At 41.3% G+C, this 24,375-nt stretch overlaps 2 protein-coding genes across 3 annotated transcripts in view; one reads left to right on the plus strand and one right to left on the minus strand.

Moving 5' to 3' along the window:
- dhx38 (DEAH (Asp-Glu-Ala-His) box polypeptide 38) overlaps positions 1-24,375 on the plus strand; it is a 210,461-nt gene that overhangs the window by 129,279 nt on the left and 56,807 nt on the right. The window lies entirely within an intron of this gene.
- wwp2 (WW domain containing E3 ubiquitin protein ligase 2) overlaps positions 1-24,375 on the minus strand; it is a 129,596-nt gene that overhangs the window by 87,082 nt on the left and 18,139 nt on the right. For both annotated transcript variants that reach the window (XR_007263762.1, XM_048605723.1), the window contains exon 3: positions 3,814-3,956. Coding sequence is in view for 1 of the 2 variants with exons in the window: in XM_048605723.1 (XP_048461680.1) it covers positions 3,814-3,956 (143 nt within the window). In the remaining variant the exon portion in view is untranslated. The remainder of the gene's footprint in view (positions 1-3,813; positions 3,957-24,375) is intronic.

Here is a 24,375-nt window from a genome sequence, read left to right on the forward strand (position 1 = left end):
ATATCATCAATATATCGGAGAAAAGAGTTATGGGTGGGGGCTGGAATAGGACTGGAACAAGGAATGTTCCATGTACCCCATGAAGAGACAGGCAAAACTGGGGCCCATGCGGGTACCCATGGCCACCCCTCTGACCTGAGGAAAATGAGAGGAGTTAAAAGAGAAGTTGATGAGGGTGAGGACAAGCTCGGCCAAGCGGAGGACGGTGGTGGTGGTTGGGGATGGTTCAGGTCTTTGCTCCAGGAAGAAGCGGAGCGTCCTAAGACCTTCCTGGTGGGGAATGGACGTGTAAAGGGATTGCATGTCCATGGTAAAGAAGAGGCAGCTGGAACCGGTAAACTGGAAGTTTTGAAACCAGCGTAAGGCGTCAGAGGAATCACGGATGTATGTGGGCAGGGATTGGACCAGGGGGAAAAGTCTGAGTCAAGGTAGGTGTATTACCCTGTTGTTGAAAGCTTTCCTGCACACTACTTACCGCACCATCAATTTCATGTTATCTGTGAACTTACTGATCATACCTCCTACGTCATGTCTATATCATTAATGTGCACCACAAACAGCAAAGGCAACAGCACCAAAATCTGTGGTATGCCGTTGGAGACAGGCTTTTAGTCATAAAAACACTCTTCAATCATCACCCTCTGTTTTCTGCCAGTAAGCCAATTTTGGACCTATTTGACAAATTGCCCTGAAACACAGGGCTCTTAACTTTTTAACCAGTCTGCCATGCAAGACCTTGTCAAATGGCTAAATAAAGTCTACATATACTACATCAAATGCACTGTCCTCACCTACACATGTCATCTCCTCAAAATATTTGATCAAATTTGTTAGATAAGATCTCCCTGACAAAGCCACGTTGAATACCTTTAAATAATCTTGCCTTTCCAAGTGGAGATTAATTCTGTCCCTCAGAATGTTTTCCAATAGTTTCCCCACCATAGGAGTTAAACTCGCTAGCCTGTAATACCCTCGTTCATCTGTAACATTCTTCCCGAATAATGATATCATATTGGCAATCCTCCAGTCCTCCAGCACCCCTACTGTGGCCAGGGAGGATTTAAAAATTAGTGTCAGTGCCCCTGAAATCTCCTCTCCTGCCTCCCACTGCAGCCTTGGATGCATCCCATCTGAGCCTGGAATTTATCCACTTTCACACCTGCAAAAGTCAGTAAAACAGGTCAGAATTCTTTATTGAAAACTTCAGGACCAACTGCTTTTAGATGAAGGATATTTTCAGATGAAGGATATTTTTGGCTTTCAGACCTTCTAAGACCTTTTATTAATTATCTCACAATCAAAAGCAAAATAATAATTTAACTCCTGAACTCATTGTACCCATGTCTGTTAGGTTCACACTATCTTTATCAAAAATCTGATGGTATCTGTAAACATTTAATTCATTATATTTGCATCTATTACTCTTTGTCTTCATTTGTTGCTACACATACCACGTAGGTCCCATTCATTCAGGCATGGGAAAAAAAAACTCCACTTGGCACAACCAGACTTAAAAATGAAGTGTTTTTCTAAAGAACCTAAACAGACCTGCAGACGCATTGAGTTTGGGCCTTTGGAAAAAGAAGTTTTGCTTTTAGGTCTGTTCAGGCCAAGCAAAGTTTTTTCTTCTAAAGGACCCAATATCAGTGTGTCTACAGGTCTGTTTGGGTCCGTTTTTGAAAAGATTTTCAGTTTTTAGGTCTTTTCAGCTTCTGAATGTGCAGATAAAGGATACGGAACTGTACCTCTTCCCTCTCAATGCTAATTTGCTCAAGTATACCACATTCATTTTTCCTGATTTCTAGACCTACATTGTCCTTCTCAAATGTGAATACAGATGCAAAGTACCCATTTAAAATCTCAGCCATATCATCCATGTCCACACACACCTTGCCAGTTTGATCCATAATGGGCTGTACTATTTCCCTGATTATTCTCTTGCCTTAAATATACTTATAAAACGTCATTGGATTTTCTTTAATGCTACCCATCAGTGTTTTGTCATGTCCTCTCTTCACTCTGTTGATTTCTTTTTTAAGCAACCCTAATACTTTCTATATTTATCTAAGACATCCACCGATTGAGTTTTTGGTACCTACCATACGCTTCATTCTTTTAATCTTATCCAATCTTGTACATCCCTTGAGGTCCAGGGCCCTCTGAACTTGTTGGTCCCACTCTTTACCTTTATGGGAAGGTGTTGGTCTTGCACTCTCAGTAATACCCTTTATCATTACTCTGATATGGATTTTCCTGCAAATAGCTGCTTCCAACCCATTTTGACCCATTCCTGTCTAATTAAAATCAGCCTTCCTTCAGTCTACCAGACATTTCTTTTTGGTCCATCTTTGTTATTAATTACTTTGCATCTTATTGAGTTATGATCATAACTATCACCAAAATGTTCCTCCAGTGCCATATCTACGACTTTCCTGGCTTCGTTTCCTAAAATTAAATCCAGCATTGGCCCCCATCTTGATGGACTTCCTACACAATGGCTTAAAAAATGTTCTCCTGGATACATGTTAAGGATTCTGTCTGATCTAGGCCTTTCACAAATGTCTATCCTAGTTAATATTGGGAAAGTTGAAATCAGCTACTATTATTACTCTATTATTTTTACACTTCTCTGAGATTTGCCTAAGTATCTGTCTTTCTATCTGTCCCTGACTTTTTCGGGGTCTGAAGGGCATCCCCAGCAAAATGACTGCCCCCCGTTTGTTTTTTAGGTTCTGCCCATAGGGCCTCATTTGAGGAACCTTCTGAGAAATCATCCCTCCTTACTCCGCAGTGATTGACTCCTTGCCAATAGCACAATAACCCCTCCCCACACCTTGCCTAAAGATTCTATACCCCAGCTATCTTCAAATTAAAGACCATGCAAGTGCATTATTCTTTTAAATAGATTTTAAACTTGATTTCCAGACAAGGTATTTTGTTTCCAAAAAGTCTGACTTGTCAGACACAAGACGAAACCTAGCAGGGCAAAATTCTATTATTAAAGTGATGTAACAGTATTCGTGGCTTCAAAAGCCTTTTCAGGACAGTTCGTTTTTGCAAGGAAACAAAATGTCAGCACAAAGAAACCATATTTGTCAAAAATTAAATGTTTTGACTTTGTTAATTAAAATAAAATCCGTGGACATGAAGTTGATCAATACTGGTTTCTAACACACCCACTTAAAAATTAGCCTGTAACATGCTTAATTAAAATGTAGTTATATGCTTTAACTGACTCAGAGATAGTAGGAACTGCCGATGCTGGAGAATATGAGATAGCAAGGTGTAGAGCTGGATGAACACAGCGGGCCAAGCAGCATCAGAGGAGCCTCTAAATGATATTTTAGTAAATACCTACGGGCCTTATAGCTTCAAAAAAAAAAATTTAATACAATGCAGAAGTTTCATTTTTATGATCAAAACAAAAACCTTGGTGCATTTTCCTTCAGAGCTCATCCAAACCCACTTCCTGCAACAGGTCTTCAGCATTCTGCAACTATGTTAATATATTTTGCAAAGTACAATGGTTAGATACAGTTACAAGAAAAACAAGAAATGCATTTTGTGGGCAAGGCATTAAAGTTAACCAACACGCAAATAGTTTAATACTTGGTCATAAGAAAAATATGCCCTCTTACTTCTCAGAGGACTGGATTACTTTCCAGAACATTTTCATGATTAAAGTACGGATAATATGAAATGTGTCTTTATTCAACAAAGAAAATCATTGTACTGAAAAGTATCAGCAATTGGGAAAATTATCAGCACGTTTGGCAATATGTTGTAAACCAAATGAACTTGGTTAGTACTTGCCTATTCCACTAAATGTTGGTGAATGGGAACACACGCTGGATGCATGTTTCTGATTACTTTTAGCGCTATCACACACCCCATTTTCTGTGTTCTCTCCATTAATGACAGGCCCTTGTACAGCAACTCCATTCTGCCTGTGTGCTCTGAGGAAAGACACAAAAAACAATCCACTTCTTAAACAGTACATCAGTCTTAATATATTTCTAGATTCTTTGATTGTCACTTTTGGAAGATTTGTATTAATTCAATCCAAAAATACTTGCATGGGAAGAGTACTTTTTTTCCCCTTCAGACATGATCTTTCTTCTCTACTTGTAGGTTAATCTCTTCCTATGCAACGCTGGACCTCTCTGCCAACAGGCACTGTAAATGGACTTACAGAAGTTGTGCAATAGTAGGTATTCCTTCATCAGGTGATGATGTCAGCAATGCTCAATGATCATCAAATATGTAAGGCTAGAACTGGCAATCTACCAGTTTTTCGCTCACTGCAAACATACTGAAGCAGCACTTGCTCATTGTCTGTACATTATCAAATGAAATGTATACCTGCTATCTGTACCTTATACACTGTAACTGACAAATATCATGGGAAACAAAGCTCTAATGGACACCAATTTAACTTGAAAATGAAAGTTAACACATTAAAAACAGCTGTGGTCAGAATTAGCCAGTCAGAATGTCTCCAACTCTTGATATTGTTCTTTATTCATTCATAGAATACGGACATTGCCAGAAAGGTCAGCAATTGTTACCTATCCTAAAGTGCTCTTGAACTAAGTGACATTTCAGAAAACAGTTAAGAGTCAACCACATTGCTGGTGATTTGGAGTCACATGTAGGCCAGAACAGGTAAGGATGACAGATTTCCTTCCCTAAAGGATGAGCGAAAAGATGTTTTTCTTTTAACAATAATGGATGATAATTATCATTGTCAGCATTAATGACTAAATATTAGTTGAAGACTTAATTAATTGACTTAAAATTCCACCAACTGTTATGACAGGATTTGAACCTATGTCCCTAAAACATTAGCCTAGGCCTCTGGATTACTATTCCAGTGATACTGACACCACAACCCACATACCAATGCTAAGTTGCAAGTGTCTCCAAAGTTTGGGGAAGCAGCCCAACCATCCAAGTTCCATGCACTGCTCAGTTTTTAGATGACTGGCAGTTACTTTTGACCACAGCTGTTCCAACTCAAGAAATTACAGCAGTTGGTTTCAGGAGAAATTTTATGAGTTAAACAGTTCAACCAATTCCACTCAGTCAACATATGTGGAATCTTTGTAAAAGAAGGTTAAACCTTTTTATCCATCAATTAGAAAGACTATAAAAAAGTACAATACATATCAAGGAACTGCTTTTCACTTCAGTGTGACCAGGTGTTGCTCTTGAAGTTGATTTGCATATCAACAATTGGTAAATGCTGCTCATTTAATTGCTCTCCTATTGTTTGATAAATTCAAATGATAGTTGAAATCTAATGGTGTGACACTTCACCATTTTTCAACAGAAGAATTAAACACCCATGGAGCTGCAAGATAGATTCAGTCGCTAAAGTGATATACAGAAATGTTTTCTTTAGAGTGAATAGAGATAAACTTAAGACAAAAAGAATGAAGTTTCACTTTTATGATTAATCTATAAACCAGGGGTCAAATTATTCAGAATAAAAAGATTTTTAAAAAAGCACAAAACATTAGACCAAAATGCAGAAAAACTTAAAAAGATATTTACACCTTGACGTAAGCCTTGAGTTTTGAATTCCCAATGAGAGAAAATTTATTTTTGCATGAACTACAATCCTTCATGCCTTTGAAAAACTAGACACTGATTAAAATAGAGCAATAGTTTCCTTCCTTTCAAACAATCTAGTCATCAAATGCCGGACAGGTAATTTAAGATTCATAAATCCAACAGGAATATTAAGGAATTCTGATAACAGTGCGAAATATTAGCAATTTTCTAAGCTACAGATTCTGACCTCATAATAAAAATAGGTTAATGATTAGATAATGCAGTTACTCTCAAATTATTAAATGATTAGGTTCATTTTAACCCAAGGACACAACTGAAAATGCATCAAGTTATATAGCAGTCAGCAATTAGAAACTTTGATTCCTTTTTAAGTCTTTCTGCTCCAAAAAATGTCATGATGGGCTGAATGACTTCCTTCTGTACTGAATTAGTTAATGGAAATGCTGTTGTTCTTTCATTTTAACTGAGTACATAGAATCTTTACAGTGGAAGCAGGCCATTTGGTCCATTGAGTCCACACTGCTCCAAAGAGCATTCCCCCCAAGGGCCACCTCCCTACCATATCCCTGTAACCCTGCATTTCCCATGGCTAATCCACCCAGCCTGCACATCTTTGGACTGTGGGAGGAAACCGGAGCACCTGGAGGAAACCCACACAGACCCAGGGAGAGAATGTGCAAACTCTGCACAGACAGTCACCTGAGGCTGGAATCGAACCCTGGTCTCTAGCACTGTGAGGCAGCAGTGAGGTAGTAATGCTAACCAATGAGCCACCGTGCCACCCTTGATCTTTTATTTTAAATCTCCTCATTAGATATTCTCACATCAATGCTCAAAGAAGTTTGGTAATGACACGTTCTCACATCTCTGCCAGCAGAAGAAGATATCAATAATATGTGCAAGAACAGTCTTTCATTGAAAATCAACCCACAACAGACTATGAATTTACTGTGAAGGAAACTACTGGAAACCCTCTTCTACTGTGTTGTGATGTAATTATTTTGTCAATGGCCACATTGCACCATAAAACATTCTGCATAAATAGCTCAACCTATAATGTGACTAAAACACTGAACAATACTTCTAATTCATGTTTCCCTTGTTACACTGGCGGATACAGTTTGATTACAAACCAACACTACACCCGCTGAAACCTCCAACACTCAATAGACCCAATTGTAACCAAGCTGTGCTTTTGGCAACATCACTAACTGTGGACATTTCACACTTGTAAAAAAGTATCGTAGTCTTGCTTATATATTTCAAGGGCCAAGAATGCACAATGTCTGTAAAAGCACATTGGCAGATGTACAAGGCAATTGATGGAGTGATTTTCACACAATATAAACATGATTTTCCGTTGTGGAAAATAGAAAACAGGTAATTCTAAATTATTCAAAAAATGCTTTGCATTGAAACATACAGTAAAGAGAAATTTGCATTATCAAATGTTTTCTGGAAAAACTAACCAAAATGGTCAGCAGGCAGATTTATATCAATCCTCAGCCAAAATCTAGAGAGGCTAAATTAATTGAGTTCTGAAAAATTACCACAGGAATCATCATAAATGATTACTCCATTTCTATTGATTGTAATGCAGTCAGCATGCCAAATCTGTTCTGCAAACTCATTTGGAATATCACTGTGTGCAGCTGCACTGTTCATTGCCTGTGTCAGCCAGGAGAACAATACTGTGAGTGGCTAGCACCTTTTAACGATGAAACAAAAACAGAAATTGTTGAAGAAATTCAGCAGGTCTAGCAACATCAGTGGAGAGAAGCGAGAGTTAATGTTTCAAGTTCAGTGACTCTTCTTCGGAATATTCTGAGCTGAGGGAGCTTGAACTGCTGAGCTACACCAGTGGTGTCAAGACAGCACTACATACTAATTCTCTCCATGGTTTGTGTACTTGACAGACTTCTAGGGGACATTCAATGTGTAGTGATTATAACAAGGTCAGCCAGGTGGACGTCATAGAATATAAGTTTCCTGATTGGGGCTGTTAATTTGGTCCAAACAGGGGCCCTCACTGACAGATATAAACAGGAATGTCAGAGGTTCTGCTCATTCTGAGAGCTGGCTCTGAGGAAACTAGTATTGAGTACTATGCATGTGTAAATAAAGGGTGCCTTGGTGATGGGATACTGGCCTCTGTGGAGTTACTTCAGTGGTAATGAGGAAAAAAAATATATGCTCCTGAAGAAATTCACTTGCAACAGTCGTCTTTGAATTGGGATGAGCATTTTGGGCATCATGCCGTTATTTGGGAAGCTTGACTCTTTTGATCCTGCCTTAAAAGACAGGGCCAAGTATGTGGAAGATTGTTTGTTATTTTTTCCTGGGCAGATGAAAAGCAACAAGTAATTCTTCTGATAACTTGTGGACCTGCAGCTTTTTTTGGTATTAGGAGCCTAAAGTTTCCTGAGGCACCAGATACTAAAACTTTTCAATAGTTTATGGATTTAGTTAAGGAATATTATGACCCCCAAGCCTCCTCTAATTCTGAGCCCCTATTGGTTTTACTTGGCAGTTTAAAGGGAATCCATGTCAGGATTTTTGATGAGGTTAAGATGACTGGCAGAGGCATGTAACTTTGGTTTACTCCTTAATGACATGCTGAGAGACAGCTTGGTATGTGAGACTTAATAACGCAACCATGCAAAGGTGCATACTAGCTGAAGCCCAATGGACTTCAAACAGGTACTACAACTGGCTTTGTCATTAGAAATTGCAGCAAGAGTAGCATGAGTTGCATATATGCTGCAGAAGTGGACATCCTCGCCAATCCAAAAGGGCTTTGGGGGACACCACCTGAGTGAAGGCAATTGCATAACCTGACTCAGGACATATCCTGAACAGAGGGACTCTAGGTCAGCCCACAGCAAAATCCCAAAACACAGACAAGCCTCGGCCAAAGGGTTTAAAATTTTCTTCAAGATCCAGGCCAGCAAGCCATTGTACTTGCTGCCAGTGTGCGGACCTGATACAGCGAGAATCCCACTAGGCCTGAACTAAATAACAGAACTCATTGGCCAGTATCCAGGAGAGTGGGCACCCTGGAAAGCCCACCTACATCGGGCTTGGAACAGTTAAATTGCTTAGCAACATTCAAATCTTAACCAAAGTAATCATCTGGTTAAATGGTCACCTGGTTCTAATGGAGGTTGATACTGGTGCGGCTGTATCAATGATTGTAGAACCAGTCTTTAACAAAATTCACTCTGGACTCCAGCCCTTAAGTTTGCATAAGACCTCAGCTAGACTGAGAACCTATACCTGGGAACCTTTACAGATTAAGGGTAAACTGCAGTTCCAGTCTTGCACGAGAAGCAGTTGGTTCAGTTACCACTAACTGTAGTAAAAGCCTCAGGTTCAAGCTTGATGGGGCAAAATTCATTGAGAAAGATTGATTTTGATTGGTTCACCATTTTTCAATTAGAAAATGGCTGCCAGAGTGAAGGTCTAATTAAATACCCGAAGGTTTTTCAGGAAGATCTAGGGACTATCAAAATAGCCAAGACTACCTTGCGTATTGACCAGGAAACAATTCCATCATTCTATAAGGCCCACCAAGTACCATTTGCCTTATGCGCAAAAGTACAGGCAGAAATTAGAAAGCTGGAAAGCAAAGGAGTCATCAAACCAGTACAGGTTGCAGAATGGGCCGCACTGGTCGTACTGATTGTGAAGCCCCATGGGTTGGTTCACCTTTGTGGGGATTTTAAACAAACAGTAAGCCACTTCTCCCATTCCTCAGACAACATGTCCATCCTGGGCCTCCTGCAGTGCCACAACAATGCCACCCGAAGGTTGCAGGAACAGCAACTCATATTCCGCTTGGGAACCCTGCAGCCCAATGGTATCAATGTGGATTTCACAGGCTTCAAAATCTCCCCTCCCCCTACCGCATCCCAAAACCAGCCCAGCTCCTCCCCGCCTCCCTAACCTGTTCTTCCTCCCACCTATCCCCTCCTCCCACCTCAAGCCGCACCTCCATCTCCTACCTACTAACCTCATCCCGCCCCCTTGACCTGTCCATCCTCCCTGGACTGACCTATCCCCTCCCTAACTCCCCACCTAAACTCACCTTCACTGGCTCCATCCCCGCCTCTTCGACCTGTCTGTTTCCTCTCCACCTATCCTCTCCTCTATCCATTTTCTATCCGCCTCCCCTTCTCTCCCTATTTATTTCAGAACCCCCTTCACCTCCCCCATTTCTGATGAAGGGTCTAGGCCTGAAACGTCAGCCTTTCTGCTCCTGTGATGCTGCTTGGCCTGCTGTGTTCATCCAGCTCTGCACCTTGTTGTCTCGGATTCTCCAGCATCTGCAGTTCCTACTATCTCTGATTCAGTAAACCACTTCTTGCAGCTGGATAAATACAAATTCCTCGCGTAGAGGATTATACACAAAACTGGCAGCGGGGAGGGGAGGGTGGTTTTCATTCATGAAGCTGGACATGAGCCATGCATGCTTGTAGTTGTGGTTAGAATAGGATTTCCAGAATTATACTACAATTAGTATTCATAATGATTTGTACCAATATATGAGACTGCCATTTGGGGTATCATCAGCTTGTGCCATTTTCAGCAGACAATGGAGAACAGTTTACAAGGTCTGCTCCAGGTTGCCATTCATCTGGATGATGTGCTAATAACAGGGAATATCAATAAAGAGCACTTAAAGAGCTTAGACATAGTCCTTAGACATTTCTCCAACTTGTGTGTATGTCTTTAAGGGAAAAATGTGTGTTCCAGGCAACCCGAGTGACCTTCTTTGGCTACAGAACTGACAAAACCAGGTTACACATCACTGGATGATAAAGTTAGGGTGATCAAAGGTGCCCCAGTTCCTACATCTGTATCGGACCTTACGTCTTTCCATGGATTGGTGAATTATCAGGGAAAGTTCATACATAACCTGGCCTCCATCCTGGCACCCTTACACCTGCTACTGAAACAGGGTTCACCTTGGAAATGTCTCATAGGCGAGACATAGCCTTTAGGGAAGTTAAGAAGCTGCTATCATTGTTTAAGGTGTGGCACACTAAAATCCCAAGTGAGATCTTGCGATGACATGTGATGCCTTCCCATATGGTATCAGGGTAGTGTTGGCTCATAGATGGCCTAATGGAGAGGAATGCCCCAAAGCATATGCTTCCCAAACTTTGACTGATACAGAGCGCAAATATGTCCAGACAGAGAAGGAAGGATTGGCAGTCATCTTTGGTGTGAGAAAGTTACACCAATTCCTTTATGAATGCAATTTTGTAATAGTAACTGTCCACCAACATCTTCTAGATCTACTTAAAGAGGACAAGGCTGTGTCACCCATAGCTGGCAGGGTCTCATTCTAAGTGTGTAAAATAATAAATTGGAACACTGTCCAGGCCAAGTAGCAAATGCAGATGCCTTGAGCCACCTCCTGCTGGCAGATACACCACCAGTGGTACTGCCACAGGAACAGTCCATTCTGGTTTCAAACCATCTGGACACCTTTTTAATTACAGCTGACAATATCAGATTGTGGTAACAAAAAGATCCCATACTGGCAAAACTAAAATGGCTAGTGTTGATGGGGGAAGCAAAAGGGCCATCACAACCAGAACTGAAACATTTCAGGACCTAGCATGACCAGATCACCAGTAGAGAATGGCATTTTATTATGGGGAACAAAAGTGATTGTCCCAAGCAAAGGTCACTGTCACATATTGGCTGGACTCCACCAGGGCCGTCCAGGGATGTCCAAAATGAAGATATTGGTGAGAAGTTATGTCTGGTGGCCAGGATTAGATGCAGACATAGCCAAGTCGGTGGAGCAGTGCCCAGAGTGACACCAAGGATAAAAATTACCACCAGTGGCTCCCCCACATTCGTGGAAATGGCCCTAGACCTGTTTACACATCGACTATGCCAGTCCTTTCATGGACTCAAAGCGCTTAGTCAAAGCAGTTGGATGCACATAGAGTTCATTCATTGAACACAGTGATAGAAAAGCTACAGGCATCTTTTGCAATGCACTGACTCCCAGAAGTGTTGGTCACAGACAATGGGCCATCATTTACCAGCAGGGAATTCAAGTATTTCCAAAAGTCAAATGGCATTTGGCATATAAGGACAGCCCCATGCCATCCATTGCCCAATGGGCAGAAAGAGCAGTCCAAACTTTGAAGGCAGGCTTACACAAACAGCCTACAGCTTCACTCAAAACCAAATGGACCCAATTCCTATTTGATTACTGGACCACTTCTTGTACAACTCTCGGATAGCTCCAGCAGAGTTGCTAATGGGGAGAAGACTCTGCAGCGGGTTCAACCTGACCTTCCCAGATATTGAGGGAGGTGGGGAGAGATAACATGGCATTAGGAATGCCAAGACTCCTCTAAGTGAGAAAGACAGTTTACCTCAGGGACAAAGAAATGGTTTTGTGCAAGCAAAATTATATCTCACAAACTTGATTGAGTTTTTTGAGGAAGTCACCAAGAAGATTGAAGAAGGCAAAGCAGTAGCTGTTGTTTACTTGAACTTTAGTAAAGTCTTTCACAAGGTTCTGCATAGTAGACTAATTAGTAAAGTTAGGTCACATGGGGTTCAGGGTGGGCTTGCCAATAAGGAACCTAATTGGCTTAACAGCAGGAGACAGACAGTGGTGATGCAGGGCTGCTTTTCGGACTGGAGGCCTGTGACCAGCGGTGTTCCACAGGGATCAGTTCTGGGTCCTCTTTTGTTTTTAATTTTTTTAAACGATTTGGATCTAAGTTTGTGGATGACACCAAAATTGGTGGCATAGTAGAAAGTAAAGAAGATTTTCTAAGATTACAAAGGGATCTTTATCAAATGGGACAATGGGCTGACAAATGGCAGATGGTGTTTAATCTGGATAAATGCGAGGTATTGAATTTTGGTACAACAAACAAGGGTAGAGCTTATATAACTAATGATAGGGCCTTGTGTAGAGTTGTAAAACAGTTCAGGTGCATAATTCTTTGAAGTTTGCGTCACATTTAGACAGGGTGGTTAAAAAGGTGTTTGACATGCTTGCCTTCATCGCTCAGTCCTTTCAGTATAGGAGTTGGCAAGTCATGTTAAGGTTGTGCGGGACATTGGTGAGGCCACTTCTGGAATACTGTGTCCAGTTCTGGTCACCCAGTTATAGGAAGGATATTATTAAGCTGGAGAGGGTTCAGAAGAGATTTACGAGAATGTTGCCAAATATGGAAGGTTTGAGTTATAAAGAAAGGCTGGATAGGCGGGGGCTTTTTTCACTGGAGCATAGGAGGTTGAGCGGCAACCTTTTAGAAGTTTATAAAATAATGAGGGGTATAGATAGAGTTAATGGTAATTGTCTTTTTCCTAGGATGGGGGATTCGAAGACTAGGGGGCACATTTTTATGTTGAGAGGAGAGAGATTTAAAACAGACATAAGGGGCAATTTTTTACCCAGAGGTTGTTCACATGTTTGAAGGACATTTGGATGAGTATATGAATATGAAAGGTTTGGAGGGATATGGGCCAACAGCAGGCAGGTGGGACTAGTTTAATTTGGTATTATGGTCGGCATGGACTGGTTGGATCGAAGGGTCTGTTTCTGGGCTGTATGACTTTATAAATGGCCCGGCATGGGTAATTGGCACAGTCGACATGAGGTCAGGTCCCATCATGCACAAAGTTCAGGAAGGTGAGGACATGCTGAACAAGCATGTGGACCACATGAAAGCTGCAAACTTGCAAACAGGACAGCAGCAAAATATACTCGACTCTTCAGAACATCTAGAAAGGCTGTTGGAACCCATAGGTTCTGCTGCTCTGTCTAGCGTCAAAGAAACTTTGGAATCCGAGATGGACATAGTAAATGCCGCAGCTTCAACATCTTTACCACCTGAAGAAAAGGAATTTCTTCTGAGATGCAATAAGAGGGCTGTCGTCTGGTACACGTCGCCCATATCCGAGGCTGAGTCAGGACAGCCAGATGGGGTGCACAAATGCTCCAGGAGAGGCTACAAGAAAAAGAATGGGCCTACATCTCTGGACTTAAAGGGGGAGGCATGTAGTAAATGTCACGAGGTCAGGCAGATGGACATTAAAGAATATGAGTTCTCTGTTTGGGGCTGTTAGCCTGGTCCAATCCGGGGGCCCTCACTGACAGATAGTAACAAGAATGTCAGACGTCCTGTATGCTCTAAGGAAGCCGGACCAGTGTCGAGCACTATGCACATGTAAATAAAGAGTGACTTGGTTACAGGATACCAGCCTCTGTGGAGTTATTTGAGAGTGCACATGCACAAATCACTGCAATAATGTGGTTGTGCCATCAGGTGCAATTTGCCCCATAAGTGTGCATACCCACTAGTGACGCTATTTGGAGCTCTAAGTGCTTAAAGCTCCATTTCTAATTGCAACAAAAACAGTCACTAACAGTTCCCTCCCCTAGGTCTTCATTTTGCATTACTGAAATCAGAATATAGTTAAAGCAAACTTGCCTAAACAGGATTCTGTGTTTCAGCTTTGGCTTCATGGTACACTAAGGAGGCTGTCATAATTAATCTTGACTTTCCAAAAGCACAATCTATATGCAGCACTATGAAAACTAAGATGCGAGAACAACTGAACGGACAGTTACGTTTTTCAAAAAGCTAACAGGTGTCAATGATAGTGATGCAGAATCTTTCAATCTAATAGTTTGTTAGTTATTGTGGGAGAATGGAATTAGTAGTTTACCTGTGAGTTTGCATTTGTGCTGAAATTGAATTGTATCTGTTTTTCACTAAAAGAATGAAACAAGTCAGGAAATGTACTTGATTACACAGGAAATAGTACTAACAATATGTACATTGACATCTAAGAGAAAGGAAGTGGACCTAGCACTGATTAATTTGCCTAATTTAATCTTATCCCATATCTCAAATGTATTGCCTGTTGGATCAAACAGAGAACAATATTAACAAAAGAGTTATCATCAGTTGGATCATTCAACCTTCAAGACCATTCGGAGGAATTAGCAAAAGCCAAGAAAACGACAAATTCTTACACTACAAATAATGTGTTTTTTTTTTCTAGCAGCATCTTGTTAATGTTGACTGCTCCAGAATCTAATTCTTCCACAGAACTGTAGCCGAGACCAAACTTCAGACTACAATGATTATATGAAATTGAATAAAGTCTTGTGTGAATACTATTTCACGAAGGAGATAATATATAATATTGGACATCAATAAATATTAATTCTTGCATTAAAAAGTCTCATACACAAACTCACTCTTCTCAGCAAATCTTCAATAAGATTTCAAATAGCTACCATACACGTTTATTCTTGGATATCTTGAATGCATTTGTACAACATAGTTGCATTTCAGATGAACACGAACTGTCATATTCATAAGCTTAACTAGCTATCCAACTGGCTAATTATCAATGTAATTTATTACGTGTGCATTGATAAACACTGAACTTCTTAAGATGATTACATTTTGAAAAGTACCTTTAATGCAAAGTTTATAAAAAGAGAATGCTGGGAAAAGATTTAACATCTCAGTTTGGAGAAACGTCTGTTTGTTCAATTATGCAAAGAAGAGAAATTCAAAAAAAACCCATTGTGGTGGTGTGGCAATTTTAACATCTTTCACAGTTACTCATGGTACAAAGCCAGATGCAAAGAAAGTACTGGTGTGGATAATCAGGAATAATTTGTGTTCAAACTAGATGATTTTAAGAGTTGGTTTCAAACAAACAGGGAACTTAACTGCTGGAACAAAAACAAAGTTGCTGGAAAAGCTCAGCAGGTCTGGCAGCATTTGTGAAGAAAAAAATCAGAGTTAAAGTTTTGGTTCCGGTGACCCTTCCTCCGTTCTGAGGAAGGGTCACCGGACCCGAAATGTTAACTGTTTTGTTCTTCACAGATGCTGCCAGATCTGCTTTTCCACCTCTACTGAGCGCTGGGAATTACTTTGGGACTGTTTCTTTAATTCTACATTTCTGTCAGAAGCATAGCACACAATAAAAGCATTGTGTAGAGCATATTTCAGTTGCATTAGTGAAAATGAAAATATCTTCCTTAATTTGATTTTTTAGTTGCCTGTTAACTAATATTTAACATACAGGGATTTTAGCTTGTTTGTTGCAGGAAGAGCCTTAAATGAAATCGTATCATACAGTTCTTTCTATTGGTCATTGGGAAATTCATCTCTTCAAAGGAATTATCGGTCTCTATCGCATTATAACAATGTACAAATAGCAGACAGGCTTTCGAATTGAAAATTTATAATGGGAAACAAAGAAACGGCTGACAAACTAAATTTATACTTTGCATCTGTTCTTCACAAAGGAGGATACAAATAAGGTGCCAGAAATGATGGAGATCACAGGGTTTACTGAGAGGGAGGAACTGAAGTAAATCTGTATCAGTAGAGAAATGGTGTTGGAGAAATTGATTGGATTAAAAGCTAATAAATCCCCAGGGCCCAATAACCAACAGCCCAGGGTACTTAAGGAAGTGGCCCTAGAAATAGGGGATGCATTGATGATCATCTTCCACTATTCTTTAGACTCTGAAACAGTTCCTACTGATTGGAAGGTAGATAATGTAACCCCACCATTTACTCGTGGAGGTGGAGAGAAAACAGTGAATTATAAACCAGTGAGACTGAATTCGGTAGTGGGGAAGATGCTAGAGTCCATTTTCGAGGATTTTATAGCAGACCACTTAGAAATGAGTGATACAGTCGCCATGGATTTACAAATGCGAAATCATGCATGACAAATCTTCTGGAATTCTTCAAGGAGATAATCAGTAGAGTTGGTCAGGTGGAGCTAGTGGATACGGTTTATTTGGACTTTCAGAAGACTTTCAATGAAGTTCCACATAAGAAATTAAAAAGTGATTGGGATTGGGAGTAGTGCATTGACATGGATAGAAAATTTGTTAGCAGACTGGAAACAAACAGTAGGAATAAATGCGTCTTTTTCTGAATGGCAGGCAGTGACTAGTGATCCTTGCAGTACCCCAGTGCTAGTACCTCAGCTATTGAGAGCATATGTTAATGATTTAGATGAGGGCATTAAATGTAATTTCTTAAAATTCGCAGATGACACAAAGCTGGGTGGAAGGGTGAGCTGTGAGGAGGATACAGAAATTTCAACGTGATTTGGACAATCTGAATGCATGTCAGATGCAGTATAATGTGAATAAATGTTAGGTTATCCACTTTGTAGCAAAAATAGGAAGGTAGATTATTATTTAAATGGCTGTAAATTGAGAGAAGGTTATGTTCAGTAAGATGTGGGTGTCCTCGTGCACTAGTCATTGAAAGTAGGCAGCAGTGCAGCAGGCAGTAAAGAAGAAAACTACATGTTGGCATTTATAGTCAGAGAATTAGACAAGGATGTCTAACTGCAATTATATTAGGAATTTGTGAGGCCACACCTGGAATATTGAGGCAGTTTTGGTCTCCTTATCTGAGGAAGCATGTTCTTGTTATAGAGGGAGTGCAGTGAAGGTTTATCAAATTGATTTCAGGGATGGCAGGACTGGCGTATGAGCAGACATTGAGTTGTTTAGGATTGTATTCATTGGAGTTTAGAAGAATGACGGAGGGATCCTTTTGAAACCTATAAAATTCAAACACAACTAGACACATTAGATGCAGGAAGGATGTTCCTGATGGTAGGGTAGTCCAGAACCAGGGGTCATAGTTTAAGGATAAGGGTAAACCTTTTAGGACTAAAATAAGGAGAAATTTCTTCCCCCAGAGAGTGCGGCTTATGGAATTCACGACCACAGAAAGACGTTGAGGTTCAAACATTGTGTTTTCAAGGAGAGGGTAGCTCTTGTAGCAAAAGGGATCAAGGGATATGGGGGAGCAAGGGAGAGTAGCATGATTAGGGTATTGAGCTCAAAAATCAGCCATGATCATACTGAATGGCGGAGCAGTCCTGAAAGGTTGAATGGCCCACTCCTTCACCTATCTTCTATGTTTTTATGTTTCTATTACCTACTCCAGCTTTTCTGTTCCCATGTCATCAAATCTACAATTGCTACGTGCAAAGGCAAATTAAAATACACTGTTGAATAACCCTGTTCATTAATATACTGAGGAAAAGCTATACTAATGGCACTGAGGCGATTTATAGACACTGAAGTTTAAATTTCCCAAAGAGTCAAATAAGGGCATTTATTGTACATGTTCTAGGCAAGCCAGAAAATTTCAGGTGAAATGATCTAATGACACAACCCTTTCAAAGAAAAGCATATTTACAGAAAATCAGTCCAAGTTTAAGACAAACAGAGACTAGCCGAAGGCTGTTAAATTCCCCACCATCTATTGCAAAAGGGGCCTTTGTTGGATGTGTTTGCCCATTATACAGATAAATATTCAGTTTGCCATCATTTATGAGCCTTGGTCTTCAGACTTTCCTTGCAACACTGGTTTCACTATAACAGTTCCAAGGATTACACACAAAGCAGGTCCACATTCTTTTCCACGATCAAGATTTATTTTAGGCTTTCACCGAAAGACCATCAATGTTGAGACAAAAGGTTTAATTATACAGCCTAACCTTCTAATTCATGAATGCAAGTTAATTTCAACATTATACGTAAAAGTTTACATAGAAGTTGTATTTATGACTGTTTTACAGAAGACAATTCCATTGAAATTCATAACCTCTGCAGGCTAAACATATAAAATAGCAACCAAATAGATTTTTAAAAAACTCTTTACCATGCATAGAACTCAAAAATACAGCTGTATCTCATTTCTAAAATGATTTAAATGACCACTAATAAGGCCCATCAGCAAAATCACATTATCCAAGCTAGTTCTGGAAAGTAATTTTTTTTATTCTGGCCAATTTTCTCCTCTTTCCATTCCCATCCCTCACCATCCACCTACCCCTGCCCACAATCATTTGATTCCTTCCGTGTCCAACAACTGAGTACACACAGTGCACTTTGCTAGAAAATTCCAAAGATCCGCAACATTCCAAATGAAAGATCTCTCCCCATCTCAGTAATAAATGTCTAATGTTTTGTCCTGAGACCGCACCCTCTAGCAGTAGAACTCAAATTCCCAGAATTTGTAACTCATCCAAGTGGCCATTATGCATGTGTAAGCCATTTCCTGTGCTAGCATCGACATCCTTATCTCACTTGGTAATGATATTTCTCCTGAATTCCTTATTCATATCTTACATATTGTATTTATGCTCTCAATAATGTGACCTCCCCAAAAAGTGAAACTATCATATCCATGTCCTATCAAATCCCTTCATTATCTTAAAGGGTTCTATAAGGTCATTCCTCAGCCTTCCATTCTCGAAAGAAAGCAGACCAGTCTTTTCAGCAGCCTTGCTGCTCTAGCAGTCATATCTTTGCAGATCTGTTATCACTGTTTCTGAAATTGGTTTATAACTTTATAATCCTTCTGTGTCGCTTTTTGAATTACACATTACCATAATCGTGCTCATTTTTGAAAATATGGTCCAAGGTACTATACAAGTTTGACCAGAACCTACTTTCAAGTCTATACTTCCAAAAATGCACTGCATTTGTTTGATTTTTTAGCTTTATTAAACTGCAAAGCTATTTTACGAATTTGTTTACCTGTTCTCTTGGCTTCTTTTGTTCCTTAGTCCCTCAGTCCCTTTTTAGATCTTCATTATTCAAGCAGCGGATGGCCTTCTTATCCAACATCCCAAGATTCATCACATCACTCACGATATATTGAAAAGTGTCTGGCAATTAAATGCCTATTTGTATACTACTTATTAATACTTATTAATGTCTCTTTGGATTCATTGTGGAGTTTAAAGTCAATTGTTAGAACCCTAACAGCAATCTCCCTCCATCCGCCAAACTACTGTTACCAAAGTTTTGCATGGACTAAGTGTTAAGCCTACGACATTCCTGCTCTGTATGGCTAAACTTTTAACTTCACAGCTCAGGCTGGTGCCAAGAAACAACATTTTCCAAGTCAGCTTCCAGCACCCACCTCAAAGCCAATGCATTGTCAAGCGACTACAGATTAAAAGCTGAAACTACATGGGGAAAGAAAAAAAGCAATATCAGTGTCCAGGTAACATAACATAATCCTAATCAAATAGCCAGACAATCATACTTTGTAAAGTAAGCTTCAGAATGCTACATACGCACTGGTGAAGAATGACGCATTGGGAGCTAATCCTGAACCACAAAAACAGTTTTCAAAAGGGACATTTTATTAAAGTTGCCTTTTTCCTAAAGCACTTCCAGGAATTTAACCTTTATGAAGTATAAAAGTGAAGTTATTTGCAGGTAAATTTAATGTTCTACTTGATGATCATGTATCAAGCACCATCAGATCAACTAGTTAACACCAATTATGTAACTAAATTCAATTGCTTTCGTCCAGCAAAGTGCCTCATGGAATAAAGAAGTGCAGCCTTCTCGCATGGTTCGATGTTTTAAGCATATTGTTTACTTTGCTGTTAACTGTTAATTAAGTTGAATACAGATAACTCAACATTTAAAATGTTAGCACAAAATTGCCTTCATTTATAAGCTGCAAATCAGAATAGTTATGGGATTACAAGGTTGTAAGTAGATAATTAATGTTTGTTCATCACAATTTAGAATGTCAAGTCCCAATCAAGACAATTTAAGGTCATGTCAAAGTATGATCATATTTAAAAGTGAATGGTCGAATCATTCCCCTCATTTTATTTTGAAGCCACACATATTTCAGAACTCACAATCAACAGTTTGACACATCAATGACAGATTCAACCAATGTTACAGCAACTTGTCAAATTTAAAGTTTTGACGTATCACAAGACAGAAATTTCATATTCCATTCCCAAAAATTATACTAAGAATGTACATCTCTACATCGGGGAAACCAAGCGGAGGCTTGGAAACCGCTTTGTGGAGCACCTATGCTCGGCTCGTGAAAAACGACAACACCTCCCAGTCGCGAATCATTTCAACTACCCCTCCCACTCTTTGGACAACATGTCCATCCTGGGCCTCCTCCATTGCCACAACAATGCCACCCAAAGGCTGGAGGAACAGCACCTCATATTCCGCCTGGGAATTCTGCAGCCAAATGGTCTCAATGTGGATTTTACAAGCTTCAAAATCTCCCCACCCCGACCTCATCCCAAGACCAGCCCATCTCGTCCCTGCCTCCCTGACCTGTCCGTCTTTTCTCCCACCTATCCGCTCCTCCCACCTCACTAACCAACCCCAACCCCACCTCCTACCTACTAGCCTCATCCCCGCCTCCTTGACCTGTCCATCTTCCCTCCCACCTATCCGCCCCTCTCTCCTCACCGACTAACCCCTATCCCAACTCCCTACCCACAGTCACCTGTACTGGCTTCATCCTCACCTCCTTGACCCGTCCGTCTTCTCTCCACCTATCTGCTCCTCTATCCACCTTCTATCATCGCCTCCCCCTCTCTCTTTTTATTTCAGAGTCCCCTTCCCCTCCCCCACTCCAGACCCGAAACGTCAGCCTTCCTGCTCCTCTGATGCTGCCTGGCCTGCTGTGTTCATCCAGCTCTACACCTTGTTATGCCTAGAGACAGGAGGGTTTGGCGGTCATCTTTGGTGTGAGGAAGTTCCACCAGTGCCTTTATGGATGGGAATTTGTCATAGTAACAGATCACAAACCCATGACAAGGTGACTGAAGAAAGACAAGGCAGTGCTGCCCATAATTCCAGGAGAATTCAACACTGGGCCCTTATTGTCAGCACATACAAGTTAGAACACCATCCAGGCAGCCAAGTGACTAATGCAGATGCCTTGAGTGGCTTCCCACTGGCAGATATTCCACTGGTGGTGCCTCCCCGGAAGAGACCTTTCTGGTTTTAAACTTTCTGGACACCCTTCCAGTCACTGCAGACAATATCTGACTGTGGACACAAAAAGATCCTGTCCTAGTGAAACTGAAACAGTTAGTGGTAATGGGGAAAACAGAAGGGCCATCGCAACCAGGATTGAAATCTTTTTGGACCAGGTAAGACTAGATCACCATAGAGGATGGCATATTACTGAGGGGAGAAAGGATGATTGTCCCGAGTAAAGGTCACGCCAGATACTGGCCAAACTTCTCCAGAGTCATCCAGGGGTTTCCAAGATGCTAGCAAGAAGCTATGTCTGGTGGCCAGGGATGGATGCTGACAGAGCTGCACTGGTGGGGCGGTGCCCTGAATATCAACATGGACAAAAATTGCCATCATCAGTACCCCCCATATTCGTGGAATGACCAGGTAAACTCTGGACTCGGTTGCATGTCAACTTATGATGGCCCTTTCATGGGTTCAATGTTCCTGGTCATTGTGGATACCCATTCAAAGTGGTTGGACGTGCACAAAATTTGTTTAGTAAACTTGGGGATGATGACCTAGAAGCTGCGAGTATTGTTCGCGGCAAATGGACTCCCAGAAATATTGGTCACTGACAACGGTATGTCATTTAGCAGCAGGGAATTCGAATATTTCTTAAAGTCCAATGGCACATAAGAACAGCTCCATATCATCTGTCGTCCAATGGTCTAGCGGAAGCAGTGGTTCAAATGTTGAAGGCAGGCTTAAACAGCAGCCCATGGTGTCAATAGAGACCAAACTGTCCCAGTTTTTGTTCAATTATAGGACCAGCTCACACGCAACAACAGGGATAGCTCCAACCGGAGAAGACTCCGCACCAGGTTAAACCTTATTTCCAGACCTGGCGGGGTGGGAGGGTGAAATGGCAGCAGAAACGCCAATGCTAGCCAAATGCCTCCTCTAAGCGAGAGAGACCATTTAATTCAGGGGATGACGTTTGGTTGTGGGAACGGCCTGTATGGGTATGAGGCGAGGTTGACATGAGGTCAGGTCCCGTGACTTACAAAGTTCAGGTAGGTGACATCGTTCAGAACAAACACCTGGATGACCTGAAAGCTGTTACCTCCCAAACGGGGCAGAAGGAAAACATACCTGGCCCCTCAGAACAGCCCAAAGGCCCGGCAGAAGCTGCAGGTGCTCCCCTGCGATCTAGAATTGAGGAAACCTCCGAGTCCGAAATGGATGCAGCCTCAATGCCGTTGAGCTGGAAGAAGAGGAGGAGACTCTTCTGAGACATTCCTTATGCAAGAGACCGGCCCCAAGTCGGAGGAACTGGACCTGGGCCGAAAGTGTTGCAACAGAAGTTACAAGCGAAAGACCAGGCCTACATCGCCAGACGTAGGGGGGAGGGGCTGTATTGATTGGAATCAGGTGGACCTCATTAACTCAGGTTCTTGATTGGGGTTGTTTACCTGAGCCAATCAGGAAAGCCCTGGCTGACCAAAATAACCAGGAAATTAGAATCTCCTCAGTTGAGGACTGACTCCGAGCTGGCTGGCCACAGCCAGTGTTACAGGGTATTAGTAAATAAAGGGTGACTTTGTGATGGGAAACCAGCCTCTGTGCAGTTATTTCAGTCTCCTAACATTAAAATACAAGTTCAGTTAGCAGTTAGGAAGGTAAATGCAATGTTAGCATTCATTTTGAGATACAAGAGCAGAGACTTTATTAGGCTCTGGTCAGACTGCATTTGGAATATCATGAGCAGTTTTGGGCCTCGTTTCTAAAAGAATGTGGTGACCTTGGAGGGATTCAGAGAAGGTTCACAGGATGATCCTGGGAATGAACGGCTTGTCATATCAGGAGTGGTTGAAGACTCTGGGTCCGTACTTGACAGAGTTTAGAAGGATGAGTGGGTTCTGATTGAAACTTTTAGAATACTGAGAGCTCTGGATAGAGTGGACGTGGAGAAGATGTTTCCACTGGTACTAGAGATAAGGACCCAAGGGCACAGCCTCAGTGAAGGGATGACCCTTTAGAACTAACACGAGAAGGGATTTCTTCAGTCAGAAGGTAGTTAATCTGTGGAACTCATGCCACAGAAGGTTGTTGAGGCCAAGGCACTGTGTCTTTATGACAGAAATACATAGGCTGTTGATTAGTAGAGAGATCAAGGGCCACAGGGAGAAGGCAGAATAATGGGGCTTAGAATCATATCAGCCGTGATTGATTCTGCTCTGCCATTCAATGGGCTGACTGCCTAATTCTGCTCCTACATCTTATTGTCTTCACATTCAATGGCTCCCCTCCCCACCATCTATATTCTGGACATTGCCATTGTCCTGAACCTGAACTGAACCAGCCATACAAATACTAGGGCTTTAACTGCAGACAGGGCGAGGATTTCTGAGATGAGTAACACATCTCCTGATGCCCCAAAGCCCGTTTTTCATCTACAAGGCATATCAGGAGTTTAACAGAATGCCCCCTACTTGCCTGGATGACTGCATCTTCAACAAGATATCATCCAGGACAAAGCAGCCCCATCATCTACCGTCAACATTCACTTCCTCCACCACCAATACTGTGGAATTAGTGAGCAAAATCTACAAGACGCACACCAGCAATTCACCAAAGTTCCTTTAACAGCACCTTCCAAACCCACGCCTAGGACAAGGGCAGCAGCTGCATGGGAACACCACCACCTGCCAACTTCCCTCCAAGCCACACATTTTCTTGACTTGAAACAATATCATCTACTTCACGATCACTGGATCAAAATCTTAGAAATCCCTTCCTAACAGAGTTGTGACAGTACTATCCCAATAGCCTCGCTCTTCTCCCCCACCACTCACTCCCAAAACACCACAGACTAAAAATGATTCAAGGCAACAGCTCACCACTACCTTCTGAAGGGTAATTAGGGATATGCAAAAATGCTGCCTTAGTTGGCGATGTTCTTGTCCCTTGAATTAAATTTTTAAAGATGCTGAGCTATT

The sequence above is a fragment of the Rhincodon typus genome, chromosome 15 (genome assembly GCF_021869965.1).
Source record: "Rhincodon typus isolate 14 chromosome 15, sRhiTyp1.1, whole genome shotgun sequence".
Classification (NCBI taxonomy): domain Eukaryota; kingdom Metazoa; phylum Chordata; class Chondrichthyes; order Orectolobiformes; family Rhincodontidae; genus Rhincodon; species Rhincodon typus.